Here is a 17,114-nt window from a genome sequence, read left to right as displayed (position 1 = left end):
TTGCAAAAAGTATTACAGTAGCCTGTGGAAGTTTCTTTGAAAAATTAACGCATTTATTGGCTGGAGATTTTTATTCTGCCTGGCTGAAGTGTAAAATGGAAACAAGTAATAATTTGTAGCCGATTTTCGAAACATTTAGTGGAATCATTAAACGAAATGGAAAAAACACAATTTAATTAAGATGTGACTATGTCAGCAATATTTCTTGATCCAAGATTCAAAGTAGTTTTATCTACTTTACAAATTGACATAGCTAAAAACTACATGTATGGAATGCTCTAAAAAATATAAATGAAGGTAACAGTTTCGTTGAAGAGTCATTTCTAAACTCAACTTTAAAGAGAGTAATTTTTAAAACAAAAAGGAAATATTTCTTGAAAATTTCATAATACACTAGATATTCTATAGTTATTAGATCGTCATTATGAAGAACCGTGCGAAAAGCGAGATACGTGTCTTAAAATATTTGTTTACCTATGAGACAAGTGAGTGTTTAATGAGCATTTTCAGCACTGAAATATATTTTAAATTATCTAAAGTCGAATTTAACAGAAAATTTATTGGATTTTGTCCAGAACATATCTTTAGTTTAATTAACAAATTTTTTTATTTATTTTGCAATGCTGAAATATTTATATATATTTTTTAATATAAAATAAATATCTAAACAATTTTTGTCTCTTATTTTTAATAATAATAATAATAACTTTATTTACAAATAGCCGAAAATTAACCATGACACAAAATTTTGAAGTAAGAAAAAGTTAATTGAAATAAAGCAAGATTAGAGAGAAAATGAACAAATATTGTTATTTAAAATATAAAGCAAAAACAAAAAAAAAAACAAAAAAAAAAACTATCACTGGCATACCACTAAACTGCATAGCAGTTTGTGGTTCTCAAGTAACAAAATTTAATGGGAATAAATGAAAGAAACTAAAACAGATTAGTGCCTCTCGAATACAGAAACAGTCCCAAGCAATTCATTCTAAATTTTATTTTTAATATTAATAAAAAGCAAAAATGCCGTCACCACCTAAAACTTAGTTGATTGAAATTTTAAACATTTAAGTTTTTAAAAGCATAAATTTTATGTTAGTAATGTTTGCCAGCTATGACTAAAATATGACAATTGACTTATTTGCCAAATATATTAAAAAAAGATAAATGCATGTTGGCGTACTTTTAACGAAAACGGTATTTTTTGAGTGTGATGTGTTGATATATTGGTTGATATAATACCACGGTTTTATTAAAGCTTTTTTTACTGAACCCAATCGGTATTAATAGTAAATATAAAAACTAATTTTCGAAAACTTTTTTTATTTAGTATAATTGGAAAAACTCATCCCTAACCGTAATACAAAATCTTAACAAAAGCGAATCAAATTAGACAGAAAAAAATAGATTTTTAATATATTTTCACAATATTCAAAATTAGTTTTCCAAAAAAATTTTGATCCATGTGAAAAATGCGAAATATTAAATATTTTTATTGGAAATCTATATATGAACTTCCATGTTATATACATGAAAATACGAAATGCACCGAAGGAATCGAGTTGATAATATCTTGACAAATTTGTATGTAGGTTAATACGTTCACAAAAGTGATCGGCTTCAATATATCTGATCATAAGGGAGAATAAATATCTACAAAAGCTAAAGCACATAGTCAACTTAACTTAGGAAATTAGCTTTCCAGAACATTTAAAAATGTTCAGGGTCCACCTGTATTTTTTAAAAAAATCCTTTGCAAAACTAAGAATAATCATTGAAAATAGACCATTTTCAACGATTATTCTAATTTTATTCATTTATTAGTCATAAATGTAGTTTAAGTCATATATACTGCAATGATTACAATTCTCTCAAGAAAAACAGTAACTAAAGTACCTCTGTCGTCTATAACATTTTGTGTTGTCATATAGAAAATTGTTTTCCTATTATAATCATTAAATATAATAGGTCTGGAGTTAAGTCGTTAACGGACTCGCTTAAATTAATGAGAGACCAACTCAAAACATATAGGTTCGATACAACTGAACCACCACCTATAGAAAACAATATTGGAAAACCATGAAGTGTAACAAAAAAAATATTTTAAGAACCTGATTAGTCGATCCACCAATAAAAGGAAATCTGTCTGAAGTATCGTTAATTCAGAAAGAAAAATTAATTAAATAATTACTCATATTCATATCTCTCGAGCGGAATGCAGTACGCAGCCACTGGTAGTCAGAACTCCAAGTTATTAATAATATAATATGGCATATTGGGTCAGTTGGTATCATCATCTTTAGAAATGACTTACCAAATTCGCAACGTTTGTTACTAAATCAAAAATTTAGATGAATTTGGTTAGACTTTCTGTATCAAACGTAAGTCTTGCGAATCAGTGGTTTTGCACGTTTTGAAAACAAAACACAGAAAAATAATCTGCCAGTAAATTGAAACCTTTGAAACTGCTTGGTGTCATATATATTAGATCTGGTGATGACAAACGTGTATGCTCAAAACTTCTACTCATATAGATTGTTTTGCATGGTGCTAGTGCACAGTCTTGTCAGATTGAGGAAAATTGCAGTAAGAGTTTTGCACGGCTCTAGGTTGAAAGAGACCATCTACTTCTAGAGGTTTAGATTCAATGTGTTACTTATCTTCTTGTTTTCGAGGTTTTCAAGAATTTTTTCATATATGTACTATTCCTGTAACTTCAGGTATAAAGAATGTATATAAATGTGATCAGAAAATTGCAATTCATCACATTAAACGCGAAATCTATATAATTAGAAACAGCTTAAAATAGTTTTATTTATTTTCGTACATTTGCTCATTTTCTAGTTTCATAAAATAATGTAATATTGCAAAAGTTGTCTATAAGAACAACGAAGCAAATGTTCAAATCAAACTTTATTTAATTATTTAATTGGCACTGGTCCCACATGACTAAATATTTCCGACACTATAAGAAAAATAAACAGGTTTGGAATCTGCTAAGTTTGACATTCTGGGTGCTGTAATAATTATTTTTTCTATGAATTGCATTTTTTTTTTTGGCTTTTACTATTTCTGCTAGGAACAGCAACGAAAACCGAACAAATTTAGAGATTGCTTTTTGAGACATGAGTTAAAAAATACTAGATAGCAGGATCCAGAAAACAGGAAAAGTAAATTACAATAATTGTATTGGTATATTACAAAACGTTCGATATTTACAACATCTATTTAACAAGAATTAATCATAGTAATAGACTAGGTATCAAGGAGTAAAATAAATACTGCTTCTTAGGTCAATATTTTCGATTTTTACCGTCTAATATACAATTAAAATATTGTTAATACGTTTTAATACTCTATTTGTACCCTTAAAATTATCAATCTAAGCATAAAATTAAATTATCGTATGGTAACTAAGATGAAAATTGCTTTTTCGAAAATGAAAAATTCTGCACCGACAGACAAGATTGATATCATGAAACTAAATGAGTGTTTACAACCCCTCCTAAGTTCAGTTGTTATGTACTAGATCAAAATATCTAGCCCGTTACGTTGATGAAAATCAAGGAGAAATCAAAAGCCCCCTTGACAAAGACCAATGATTTAAATTTTTGAAACAAATAACACATTCCCGTGAGTTTCTATGTAAAATTTCGAACTTCACTTATTTAGCCAACTGGAGTTGGAAAATCCAACATATTTTTGGAAAATATTTCAGGTATTTCTTATACAGACGATATTAATTGGCAATGGCAATATAGACATTGATATCTTTCGCTCAAACTAATAACATAACCAAAATATTTTCATTGTTTTCAGTTTTGTATATTTTGAAAGTGATAAAATTATATTACTAAATCTCGCCGGAACTTTAATTCAAAATATAAAGATAATCCAAGCTCTATTGAGAATATAAATGAAAATATTTAGAACAACCATTGTCATTGGGCCTGGGCGTTTGATTTCTCCAGCAAACGACTTAACTCTGGTCCAACATTAGTACAGTATAAAATATGAACACTATTTGGTTTGGCCGGACTCGATAAAGGAACTCGACAGTCGCGTTCCTGCAATCTTGCGCACTCTTACTTTCTATTTGATTTTTGGTATTCGTTTTATGCGTATTTGGCAAATGAATCGCCACGCCTACGACTCGGAGCTAGTTCCCAAATCTCGTCCGTTGTGAATTTTGATGACCTCGTCTTCGTCGTTTTTGATTGTGTTGGCTAACCAACACGTCAAAAATATACCTAGAATCTGAAACGAAAGATGGATTTTTTAAGTAACTCGACCGCTTTTGCGCTATCCGGCCGCGAAACGCATGCGCAGAGGAGGTCGGCATTAATCACTTTTGATGCTGTTAGCTAACCAACACGTCAAAAATATGCCTATAATCTAGAAAAGAAGTGCATCGTTAGAAATGCTAGATTGATATGCCTAGAAAAAGATTTTGTTGATATGTTGTACAAGTGATTCACTCTTTACCTGTGCTTAGTTGTTTTGACAATTACAGTTTACAGCATAAAAAGGAAAGATTAACTCAAATCAGCAGACTTTCCAATTTAGACATACGTAACAAGTAAAATAGCTTTTGACAATTTTGATTTTGAAGTTTTTTTCATGTACATCATGTCAGAAATAGTATTATTTAAATATAATTCAGATTCAATAATTGTAGTTGCCAGAATCACTTTATACAACATAACGATATGGAAAATTTGAATTGAAAGCTCATGCGTCTCTACAGTATCGAATTAAAAGCTCTGCCTTACCTCCATGAATGCGATTCCGACGCCGACGTAGGCCAATACTGAAGTGCTCTCTTGAATCTTTTCTACAAGCTGGTCGTAGCAGCCAATCTGATGGTAGACGGCGTAGTCCCCTGCGCAGAATTTATCCAAACAGCAAGAAATGGGACGGTTTGCATTGGGCCAGTCTCTTGGACCATCGACGCCACAGCATTTGAACTGAAAAAGAATGTTAAGGTCAGACGTCAATTTATAAGCCACTGACAAGAAAACATTATCGAATTAAAAAAAGAGAAAATGGTGGTTTAATTACGAAAATAGATATTCGAGCAAAATAACATAAAAACAAAGTTTTAACATTTTAAATTATCTCTTTGTGTGGTTTCGATTATATGGTTTTAGACATTGATTTGCCTCCTTAATCGGGATGTACAGGATGTTAGAAATAATCATATATAATTTTGATTAAAATATAGGACATCCATTATATCAGTTTTATTTTGGACGCTGCTTATAATATACAGGATGTCCAAGTTTACTTTTCAATAGGCATATTTATTCATAACTAATTAATTAGATCAATTGCAAATTACAACTATGAATTAATTGATTCAAAGAAAAATTGGAAATGATATAACTTTGTACTGTTTGTAAAACAAGGTTAAATAAATGAAAACATCAAGTTAAAGACGTTTTAAATCAAAATTTCACTAGAAATAAAAGGTTAAATCAAAAACCAAATCACAAAATATTAATTTCGAATCCATCAGAAAAAATGGGCAAGTCAAAGCTAAAATAAATGTACCAAATTTCAAAAAGATATCTTAAATAATAATAATTTTTCAAAACTTAACTATTACATCCTGTATATTGAAAATAAAGAGTTCAAAAACACCATAATTGGAGTCAAAGGTGGCCTATTTCTTTGTAACACTGTTTATTATATTATATGCATATTTCGATATTACATCCATCAGCATTGGTTAAATGTCACTAATAGCCTTATTTTCTGAATTAATAAATGTATTTACAATGTTAAGTTAGGCCTTTGAACACAAAGAAATCTTTATAGGCAAAGGAAACCACATGCGCTAAGTAGGTTACAACCAATATATGGAGTGAAAATAACGTTGCCCATTAGTAAATGTCATATTATGCATTGAGATACTTTTATCTAAAACTATTGGTTGAGTAAAGAAGAAGTTGATTTAAAAAAAGTTGTCTTCGAAATAGAAACAACAAGAACAATTTTCTTTCTAGATAAACAAAGAAAAGTCGTTAGAACCAACGAAAAATTCAAAATAAGAAACATTTTATTTGTGGATAAGAAATTCCAAATTACGTAAATTATTATTCATTAAAAGATTTAGTTATGCTTACTTGTCTCTGAATGACGTCCCAGTAGTTCTTGTCTCTGCCGTTCCCTTGTGCACGTTTCATCGATTCGGTTAGGGATTCTTTAAAAGCGACTTTGTAATCTGCCTTGAACGCGGCTGCGCAGATGCCCACTGTCAGTTCCATAATGAATACCGCCAGCAATAACCCGGCGAACTGAAACGCAAAAGACACAAAATCTATTTTAAATAAAAATATTAGGTTTTCTAATTTATATTGTGGAAAATTATTCAGAGTAGAATAATTCCTGCCAAGACGTAAAAGCGACACACCACAAATATAAACACCCAATTTTAAAATGGCAATACCAATACTTAGAGCACGAAAAATAATAGAAGTAATAGATAATAAAAATAATAAATAGGAGATAAAAAACGAAATTTTACGCTAAAATTTTAAGAATGGGTATTTATTATCGTGATTTGTGCTTATTTTTAAATTTGCAAAGACGTGTTTTAGTTAACTTCTATGCAAATCTCTGATTGCGTTTTCCCATCAAAACTACATTTTACATTTGTTTTTTTTTATATCTCCGATTTTGATCTAGATCACGTGGTGTCTAAATGAATCCACCGCTTTCAAATCGGGTTTCGAATTATTTACATAGAATTGGATTGTCTTTAATAAATTATTATCAAAATTATTTCACGCCTCATCTTCTGCAATCGCGCGTGAAATTTTCGAATTGGTGACCGTGATTCGTTAGGACACTTTCCAAAATATCGTACGAATGCGCAACAAACTCCGCGAACGACGTAAACAACGCATTAGCATATACAGAAACCTGTTTCGCTGTTGGGCAATGTTTAAATATTTTTTCTAAACAAATGAAGGTGTTAATTGGTAGTTTTGTTACTAAATAATTCTGCTTCTGAATCTCAAGTACAGCAATACCGCAAAATTTATGGAATCTTCTTTGAGAAAAGACCACTAGATCGCAAATCGTTCGCAGTTGCAGTTAAAAAATTGAACTGAGGTGGCTTTTACTTGATGAAAATCTATCAAAATAAATAAGAACTAAAAGTTCAGATTGTTTCGACAACACCGTGTCTTTAACAACATTTGATAAAGACACGCTGTTGTCGAAACAATTCAATTCCTGTCAAAATATATGATTTCGTGAAAATCTGAACTTTTAGTTTTTATTTATTTTGTTGGAGTTAAATATGATTAGGTTGTTCTCAACAAATTTGCAAATTATTACGCATATCTGCATTTTTACAACGCAAAGCACGATGCCGGGCGGCAAGGATTTCTGCCGTCAAGGATGCAATTTAATGCGGAAAATACCCATGAAACGTGGGTTTTTAAATACACAGCGAGCCACTATTTATTAAATAAGTAAGGATGGGAATATGCAAATAGCCCTCAATTGCCGTGATTTTCGAGGCGTTTTCTTTTGCGCCTGATTCGAGTTAATCTATTTTATATTAATTAAAGAAAGTAAAAGATATACTATAAAAAATAATTTACATTAACAAATATGAAAAAAATTTAAAATCTTTAAAATCTTATTAAAATTTTTAAAAAAATTGAAAGCTCACGACTAATTTACCGAAGCGTGTTGTTCAAGAAATTAATAAAAAATAAATAAAACCAAACCGACAAAAATGACAACTAACATTTACTGTGATACCAATTATATTTATAAATGGATAATAAGAAAATCATTGTTTTTTGATACTGACCTTTGCAAAAGTGCAAATAGAACAATCGTGCAATTTGCAAAACTTGAATACTGAGTGTTATGGTAAAACTATGTCAGAAATCTCTTACTACAACATTTTTCATACAAATATTGTAAGATTGCTAATCACATTCTCATATGTCCGTAAATTTCTTAAATTGCTGTGAAGCTGCTGAATGCTTATCATTTGTTTTTTTCAAAAACTTTTTAGTAATTGTGGCATGATTTGAGGCGACAATATTAGTTTTCAAATGTATTACTGAAATTATTTTAACACCACATTTTTACGACACAGTGACATTTTTCGCAAACGGTCGATAACTTGATTCACCACTTAGTAAATAATAAAAGCTGCCGACACTTTTTTACATCATTTTATACTTTATCTTTGAAGCAAAAATACAATTTTTAATAATAATAGCATTATATAACTTAAATATATACCAGAAATCATTGATCTATTTTAAAATATTAAAATATTATTATGATCAGGCAACTCTAAAAACAATTTTTAGTTTAAGACAATTTTAATAGCAGCGCGGCTGCGGGATAACATGGTGTTTTCACTAATATGATTCAGCATTCACCACCATGGAGAAGCAGTACCTTGTGACGGCGCAAAATCTCATGATATGTTGACTGGTTACCTTTAAAAGCTCCATCTCTCAAACCTCATAAGACATGTGACTACATATATGGAAAATAGCACAATACAACATTTTCAAATAATCGTGGTATATGTAGCCCTTACATTACCGCATGACAAATAAAGATCTAGACAAGTTTCATATCGCAAGATCCACATGTGGCACTACATCTCTGAAAATGACCATAAATAGCAAAAAAGTTCGACTAGTCCCATTTAATTTCAATCGTTTCGAATTAACTGTTACACTCAATTACGTTATTTGTCACATATGGATGGACCATAAAATTTGAGCGTAAACTATTAACCTCTGACGCAGTTTTAAGGTAATCATTCGTTCAGTAAATTCGTTCATTAAACTGTTTTTGTTTACGCTTTGTACTCGTAGCTTTTATTTTGTATGGAAGTGGAAGATGCGAATTTTCAGATATTTAAAAGTGGAAGTTTTTAAACTAACGACTGGTTGTAAACAAATTATTATTACATAGGAATGAAAAAACAGGATTGTTGTTGCTGTTTCAAGGTTAAAAATCCATTCTCGTGACGTTACCAATTATAATGCATATGAGTATCGGTTGATGCGCAATTTTAATTAATTCAAGATATACGCCACAACAAAAATTTCGTACCTTTTCAAATATCACAAACTGTAATGTTCTCGTTGCCTCAAACGAGATGTTGTGCAGCTAATTTTAGATCGATTTCCGCTGGGGCTAATTAAACCCGCAACGCGATGATTGATAAGGCAAGCATGCGACATCATTACTAAATTGGCCTAAATAAAATCCCTGCAACACCAGTTAAATAGCGAATTGACACTCTAATAGCCGGCGACAACAATTTGGCAATTAGGCTAAATTAGATAACCAAGAACTCAGCTAGAGCCATTAGGGTTAGGCGTAAAAAAAGTGAGAAGAGAAAGAAATAAATAAAAAAAATTACAATTAATTTCATTTCAAATTTTTAAAAATGTTTAATAAAAAATAAAATAAAGTGGAAACCGGCACGAAAGTCGCTCGGGAGGAGCCGTCAAATGAAAAATGCGTACGATTCATTTAAGTTCATTTTCATATAATGCCAAGCAAAAACAAAACAACTTTTCAAAATTTAAGGAAGGTAAAATTTATGTTAATAATAAAATATAGAGCAAACGCCAAACTTTTTGCTTAAAAAAAAAACATGCCAGTTTTCACGTTATATTTTGCTTTTATCGCTGCCTAAACAAAAGTTCCCGGTTCTATTATTTATCACTGGTACGTTATTTCCCACGGCGCAAACTATTAGTCAATCTGTGCAAAACATTCTAGTTTTTGAATATCTCTACTACCTGATCTCTCGTGCTTCCTTTCAATCTGATATTTTACGGCCAATTGTTTCGGGCATACAGTGTTATTATGTCTATGTCTAAGTATGTTACTAATATTACTTTATACTTCAAAACTGTTGTAACAGACTTGCTGTTAAAAAAACTCTATGGCTATTATTAAATCTATTATGGTTCTATAAAAAGATATCCGAATATTTAATACTTTCTCAAACAATTGCAGTCGTCTATACCTCGCAAGTTAACAATTGTACAATATTATCCTAGCGCTTAATCTGGAACTTAGAAAGCACTGAAAAAAATATTCGAAACTGCTAGATTTACTGAGCAAATAGCGAAAAACAAGCAAATATCAGCAGTACGAAACAAAGTCATACAATGTACAAAGTCATCAATGTACATATATGTGTTTACAAAAAAATTCGTTCAGTTCATTATGCAATATTAAAACATTTTCTTATACAATCCCTGTATTACTTTAATTTCTTATTATTCCTTAAAAGTAATGCTTGCAAGAGTAAAACTTTTACGAGATTAGATTCAGCACGTCAGTAAAATACTTAATTGTGTGTTGATTAAAGGTTAGCTCGTTCATTTATCTCAAATCTCAAATAGCTTTAAACCGAGGGGCACTGACGTGATTTTAATGCATTTCATCCTGAACAAAATGGTGCATCGATAAGTGAATTATTTCCAGTCTCATTCAAATATATATATATATATATATATATATATATATATATATATATATATATATATATATATATATATATATATATATATATATATATATATATATATATATATATATATATATATATATATATATATATATATATATATATATATATATTGAAAGGAATATCACAAAACTCTATACGTCTACTAAGTTTGTAAGTATCCCTATAAAATTTCTTCAGCGTGTGTAGTCACGTAAGACATGGAAAATTCCATCATGGCTGAGATCGAGTGAAATCGGGCAAGAACTTCTTCGGCACACGTGTGCATAAGAAATAGCGAAATAGTTTCAGGTGAATCATAAACATTCAAGACAGGTGACGTCGGGGATTAACAACGATCACGATTACTGTTGCAATAATTGCGGTCGGTCGGTCAATTTGATGACAAAGGAGGCGCGGTCGCTGTTAATTCCGGCGGCGGCCACAATTCTGACTCACTTGATAAAACTCGATTGTTAACGCGTACGGGGAAGCTAATCATAATTGCATTAGTTTTGTCTTGTTGCGGAGGTTTTTATTGTGAGTGGGCGTTGGAAATTTGCCTATTTTCGTCTTCGTCAGTTATAGAGGTAGAAGCGGAAAAGTACTTGGGGATAAGGTCGATGGACCTTCGCAGTTTTCAAACGTCGTTCACTTGACTTACGTTGTTCAATATGGAACCACCTAGATACTAAAATTGTCTTTAAAAATAGTATTTCCGCTAATTGATCTGATTGTAGAAATCAAAAATCGAAGAAATTTTGCCAATTTTTAGAAATGACAGGATTAACGAGTGTGGTAGCAGTATAAACCACAGAAAAACCGTGGATTTGATCTCAATGGTTCTCCAAAACCATAATAAAAAAATCCAATACATTATTAACAGAGACAAGAAGTGTGGTATGACAAAAAGAGGAAAATGTTGTTTGCTTGTAAGGCCCATCGTCTATCTTTGCTATTGTATTTATTCCATGTCATTACTTTATAAATAAATATATATGTTCTCAGGGGTTGTGATTTAGATTTAATTTAAATTATGTTGTTGTCACATCAATAACGAAAACTAGTATTTATATTTTTAAAGTCTTGATGAAAGTTATGATAAGTCAAAGCTAGATTAATCAATAACGAGCCCCTTGCACGCAAGACTCCCCATATTTTATTAGATATTATAGATATTGGAGCAAAGAAAGAGAATGAATTAATATGTAGAATAGATTTTTGACTGGAACAAAAGCTAAAATATTTAAACAAGTAAAATAAAGTGAAAAGAAAAAGAACACGGACAAAATCGTTGCAAGAGCTACAGACCACGGAGGCGCGAAAGTGTTGACGAAAATCAAGCATCACAATTACTCTAAATGAAGATAAAGAAGAAGTTTAATAACTAGGTCACAACAATTGTAGATATTAAGGCCTACTTCACGGTTTGTACACGTTAAAAAAAATGCTGTGCTAGATAATGGAAAGATGTCTGCTACCAAATACTTTGATGATAAATCCTAGTTGGTAAATCACATTAATCTAAACAACTCAAAATCTCTTTCAATTGAGTCAAATAGTTTCAGTCAAGTGTTTTGGCATAGATCTTGATAATTATTCCATTGTGTACTAAAGTAAGTAATTCTATCCAAATAAATAAATAAAAGAAACAAATTCGTCATATTATATTGTGCCATATTATATAAAACTGCAAAAATAAGAAGTCAAATTCTTAATACAGTGTGTCCCACTTAAGAAATATATACCCTTCTAAAATAATTGTTTATTTTTTTGTTGGATAGGCATCTGAAAATTGCACTAAAACTTTGTTTTGCTTATTGCTTTCTACTTCAAGTCATGGCCAACTGAGACTATTCAACAAAAGAAAGAGAAGAGAAAAGTACTATTAGGGATTTTTTTAAAAATAAATTGGCAACGAATTCTTATTCAGTACTTAGAACCCAATTTTTATAATTTTTCAATACAGGGTGTTTAAAACATCGTTTGCGCCCCGCTTAAGGCTGTATATCGTTATAAAATCTTTGATTGTGGTTCGATTTTGATTTTTTTTTTGATAAATCTCTCAAAAATGCCCCTAAGCATTATGTTTCTTATCACATCAACCTGAAGTCATAGCTAACTGGGACTGGTTTTTGATGTCAAATATCGAGAAGAACTATTAGGGATTTCTTTAAAAATGTTAACGAATTCTTTTCCAGGACTTCATAAAACAATACTAATCTCCATGAATTTCGAACACAGGCATTACTTCAGTAGAGCGTTTGTTTATGGCTCAATTTGAGGCGGGGAGCTCTCGAAGCCTGGGCGAGAGACCGGGCCGCGGGGGGCTGGAGAGTTGCTCCGGGAATGAGGCAGGCGAGGCTTATGATGGATGGGCCCGCCCTTCCTCGGACCAGGGAGCTGCTTAGACTGACCAGGAGGGAGTGTAGAGCACTAACAGGGGCCTACACAGGACATTGCAGGCTTAGGAGGCATCTCTGCTTGCTAGGCATTGGAGACGACCCGGAGTGTAGGTGGTGCATGGAAGGGGAGGAGACCCCGTATCATCTGCTCACCGAGTGCCCTGCCTTGACACGGGCAAGATTGGGAGTCTTCGGAACGGCCCTGATCGATCCGGACTCAGTGCACGGTATTGGGCTAAAGGAGTTGCTGACCTTCTACAGGAGGGGCGGCATTCTGGACGCCCTCTAGAGCGGCCTGGGGGCACAACGGGCCCATCTGGTGGCCTAAGTGCTTGGACGCCCGCGATGGCTCAATTTTGACAATTCATTTTTGCTGTATAAAGCTTACTAAAGAGAATGAAACGGCTTTTTCGTATAGCATCGACTAAAGTCATGGATAACTGACACAGATTTTTAAAGCGGAAACAACATATTCGTGTTCAAGACTACATAAAAGTGACAAGTCCGATGACTAAAGTTTTTAATGTTTTTAAAAAATAAATATTGTAAACCTTGTAAATAACGAATATTTTGTATGCGATTTTAAGGGACATTTATTTTTTAGTATTATTTTAAAATAACACCATTAATAAATCTTAGTGAGTGAATTTGACTGTCGAATATTCGCTTCTCCATGACAAACTTGGTTTTACAAAGGAAACAGTATGCCGAAGTCAATCAATCACCGTCAATACTTCTGTTATTTTCATTATTAGATGAGAATAGAAAATCCTTTTTAATTAATATATAAAATATATAAAGTCTATTTAGTTCGCCTCTAATCATATTTAATTTTAAGAAAATCGTTAGTGTTTTTCAGTAAAATCTATCCAACTGAAAAGAATTATCAAAATTGAGCCATAAACAAGCATTCTACAGGAGTAATGCTTAATCAAAAATTAGTCCCACTTAGCCTTGACTTCAGGTTGGTGTAATGAGAAACATAAGTTTTAGTGCATTTTTGAGAGATCTATCAAACAAAAAATCAAACTATAGCCAAAGATTTTACAAGGGTGTGCAGTTCTTAAGTGGGACGCACTCTAGACGCATAACGCCCAAGCTTAAATCAATGTTATTGTTGCGAAATTAGAAATTGGTTCCAGATTTGAATAATCGCACTCCGCATGATAAGCACGTTCATACCTCATTAAAAAAAAAAGTGGTCCAAAGCAGTATTAATTGCACCTGCACCTGTAAATACTAAAACTTGTGAGTCATCAACTCACGACGTGATATTCGCTAATTGCTAAAAGCGGTATAGTGCTTACCGTCATCAGTATAACATAAGATTCCCTCATAGCTCCCAAACATCCGATAAAGGCTACGATGGTAACTATTGCGCCTGCGAATATTAAGGCTATAGCCAATTTCACTAGGTCGCTTTCGGCTATCCTGTTGAAATCTGCCATTGTCGTCAGGATAAAAGCACCAGCTATGATGATCCCGATACCAGATAACTGCAAAAAATAATTTTTCGGAATTGAAGTACATTGCTGTGAAAATTTTGTATCTGAAACCTGTAAAGCTATAAACAAAATCATTAGTGGTAGATAATGCATAGTTTAATGAAAAACAAAGTTGCAGCAAGCTTGCTAAAAAGTCGTCTTCTTTTAATCCGAATAAGCTACTCTCTATTGTTTTTGCAATACATTTTGAAGAGCCTATATAAAACTAGCTGTAACAAAGTCTGCTTTTCATCACTTTAGACTCTTAGCTCAGCCTTAGCCTTTATTATTGTTTTAATATTGTTGATGTTTAAAAGTTAAGCTTATTATATGAATGAAATTCTGATGTATTATTGGTTCTGCTTCGATTAGGATTGCAGAATTTGTAACACAGCACACCTGATGCTCAAGTCACCCAGAAGCAGAAAGGCCATCTGAAGCGGTACCAAACATCAAATAACTAAGCTAAGATTAAAATTTTATTTCTTTTAATATAAATTAACCAAAACTAGAATCTGTGCTGAGGGATCAATGTACTTGTATCTGTAATAGTATTGTATTAAACAGCTAAGGTACCACTTTTCAAATTCCTTTCATAAAATTATTGTGTGTACTTTCATTGCCCTAGCTTAGGTTGTCATCTCAAAAACTTTAGCTTTGTTTTATTTTGTTTAGTTTTAATGTCAAACTGCACCTTTAAGCAGACATTACTCTAATCAGAAACTTTAAATTTGAGGATCAAAAAACCGACCTCTGACTAATTAATTGTTCAGTGTCAACCATCAATATCCTGCCTTTTATAAACTAAACCGCATTTGCTCGCCAAAGATCTGATTCACTTCAATATCCGCACTTCGAGGATAAAAATAACCTTACTCTTTTTTTTTCAAATTGCTTTAATTCGGAAAGGAGACAATATCGCGGTATTGTTAAACGCTGAGAAGCAATTATTTCGTCGTCTATTGTATTCGAAAACGTTGTTTTTGTGATAATAATTGCATTTCACGGAAAATAATTTAGTGTGTTGCTCACATGTCCACATATATTATTATTTCAACCGGTCGTCAGGGTAATTTTATATAAATCGTCGTCTGAAATAATTTTATTTCGTGGCATGTGGAAGTCACCAAAATCGGTCCTTTTATTCTACTGAATTGAAAATCTCAGCTTGGGCATCAACGAAATCGCAACGCAACCTGCACCGTTTAAAATTGCAAATCATATTCTGCTCGGATCGTAAACATATTGACATTCACTTCAGAAATCCAAACGAGTTTATGTGATGATGAACGGATCTCAAGGAAACAATTTTATGTTAATTGAATGGCATTACGCAATAGACGCTGATTTGGAAAGAAAAATATTTGATAACTTCAATTGTTAATGTTACCAAACGCTAATCTTGGTTGGTATTCATACAACCAATGTTTAAGGCAGTAATTTTTTTTTGCTAATTTCTTGAAAGCTATTTCGCAACGGCTTCTGTATCGGCGTTGGATCGGTCTTCACTATTTTCTCACGACTTTCCTTTTTAAATGTTCGATAGCGCCAAAATTGGGTTTTGTTGCGACACAGCGAGTTCGTTGACGTGCCGACCCTGTTTGGTTTCCCTTAGATGGGTAGACAAGTTAACATAGAAATAAAAAAATTAGATAAGGTTTGTCAATTGAACGGTACCCTGGTATTTTCACTTAAGAAAACAGCGTGGATTTTCTCTTTCGACGGAGCTGGGCATCGAAGACAGTGGCGTTACAATTTTACAGAGTAAACTGCGTATTGGTCATTTTATCATCTACTTTTACAATTTTTATGTTATCAGATTAAATGGTAGTCGCTTAGTGAAAAAAATATACATCAACTCGTAAACATCATCTGGGATTGTTCCAATTTTTTTTCATATTATTGATCATATTTTTATCAGGCTGAATAATATTTTAAATCTTTTACCAAATCTTTGAACTCCCTCGCGACAACATTAAACCAGCACGTAGTTCACAATCATGGAACACAAACTATCTTAGTTAGCAAGTTGCCAATTATTCATGATCCCTATTTATGAACTATCATATTTACACCCATGCATAATCAACGCTTTTTAAAAAATATTTATAGCGAAAATTTAATAATATTTATTCTGTTTCCCGGCAAGTAAATATAGTTCAAAACGGCGTTCGGAAAAATTATATAATTCGAAGAAAATTGTAAGATTCATCTGATAGAATATTAGATACCTACCGATAGTACAAATAACTGGATAATAAACGGGCGAGAACCTATTTGCCTCCCTTAAAATGCTTCTTAAATTTAATTTACAGTAAATCATTTAATTGTATTCAATTTATGGTACAAACACTTACCGTCAAAAATATATTAAACACGAACAGCACCAGCTTCATCAACCCGACACCCGACGCCATTTTCACTCTTTTTCGTCAAACTCCCGCCAAATTCCAAAAATAAAATCACAGGTACGCAACTTCGGACGATACGACGACCGCTCTTGTTTAACAAGTTTCAGTTCAGCGTTTGGCACTGGCGAATCAACAATAACAGTTGAAACTTTTATTAACTCTTGACAAGCGCGCTTGTCTGGTGGGGAGCCGACGATTTTGGCACGCACCGTGCGTCACTCATGAACGAATCACTCATTGAATTTTTCAAGCAACAAGGTGAATTTTCTCGGAATGGGAAGTCTTAGCAATTCAG

General features: G+C 32.3%; 1 protein-coding gene across 2 annotated transcripts; it reads right to left on the bottom strand.

Annotated features, from left to right (window-relative positions):
- Positions 1–3,175: 3,175 nt before the first annotated feature.
- On the bottom strand, positions 3,176–16,957 carry LOC132703258 (CD63 antigen-like). Of its 2 annotated transcripts, none has more exons than XM_060672408.1 (5): positions 16,766–16,957; positions 14,232–14,420; positions 6,129–6,299; positions 4,773–4,967; positions 3,176–4,395 (listed from the first exon to the last, which is right to left on the bottom strand). In XM_060672408.1, exons 1-5 carry the CDS (start codon positions 16,823–16,825, stop codon positions 4,342–4,344), a joined length of 669 nt encoding a protein of 222 aa, XP_060528391.1. In that variant the 5' UTR covers positions 16,826–16,957; the 3' UTR covers positions 3,176–4,341. The 2 variants fall into 2 exon arrangements, with proteins under 2 accessions (XP_060528391.1, XP_060528390.1); XM_060672407.1 differs by having other exon boundaries at positions 3,176–4,257.
- Between the last annotated feature and the right edge of the window lie 157 nt (positions 16,958–17,114).

The sequence above is a fragment of the Cylas formicarius genome, unplaced genomic scaffold (genome assembly GCF_029955315.1).
Source record: "Cylas formicarius isolate icCylForm1 unplaced genomic scaffold, icCylForm1.1 PGA_scaffold_6__28_contigs__length_40554024, whole genome shotgun sequence".
Classification (NCBI taxonomy): Eukaryota; Metazoa; Arthropoda; class Insecta; order Coleoptera; family Brentidae; genus Cylas; species Cylas formicarius.
The sequence above is the reverse complement of the archived record's forward strand: the minus strand, read 5'-3'. Positions and strand labels throughout refer to the sequence as shown.

Bases quoted from the DNA above. Each gene is read 5' to 3' on its own strand.
- LOC132703258 (XM_060672407.1), bottom strand. From the start codon at position 16,825: ATGGCGTCGGGTGTCGGGTTGATGAAGCTGGTGCTGTTCGTGTTTAAT. The intron at 6,300-14,231 runs GTAAGCACTATA...TTTGCGTTTCAG, and splicing joins CTTATGTTATACTGATGACG to TTCGCCGGGTTATTGCTGGC. The intron at 4,968-6,128 runs GTAAGCATAACT...ATTCTTTTTCAG, and splicing joins GGGACGTCATTCAGAGACAA to TTCAAATGCTGTGGCGTCGA.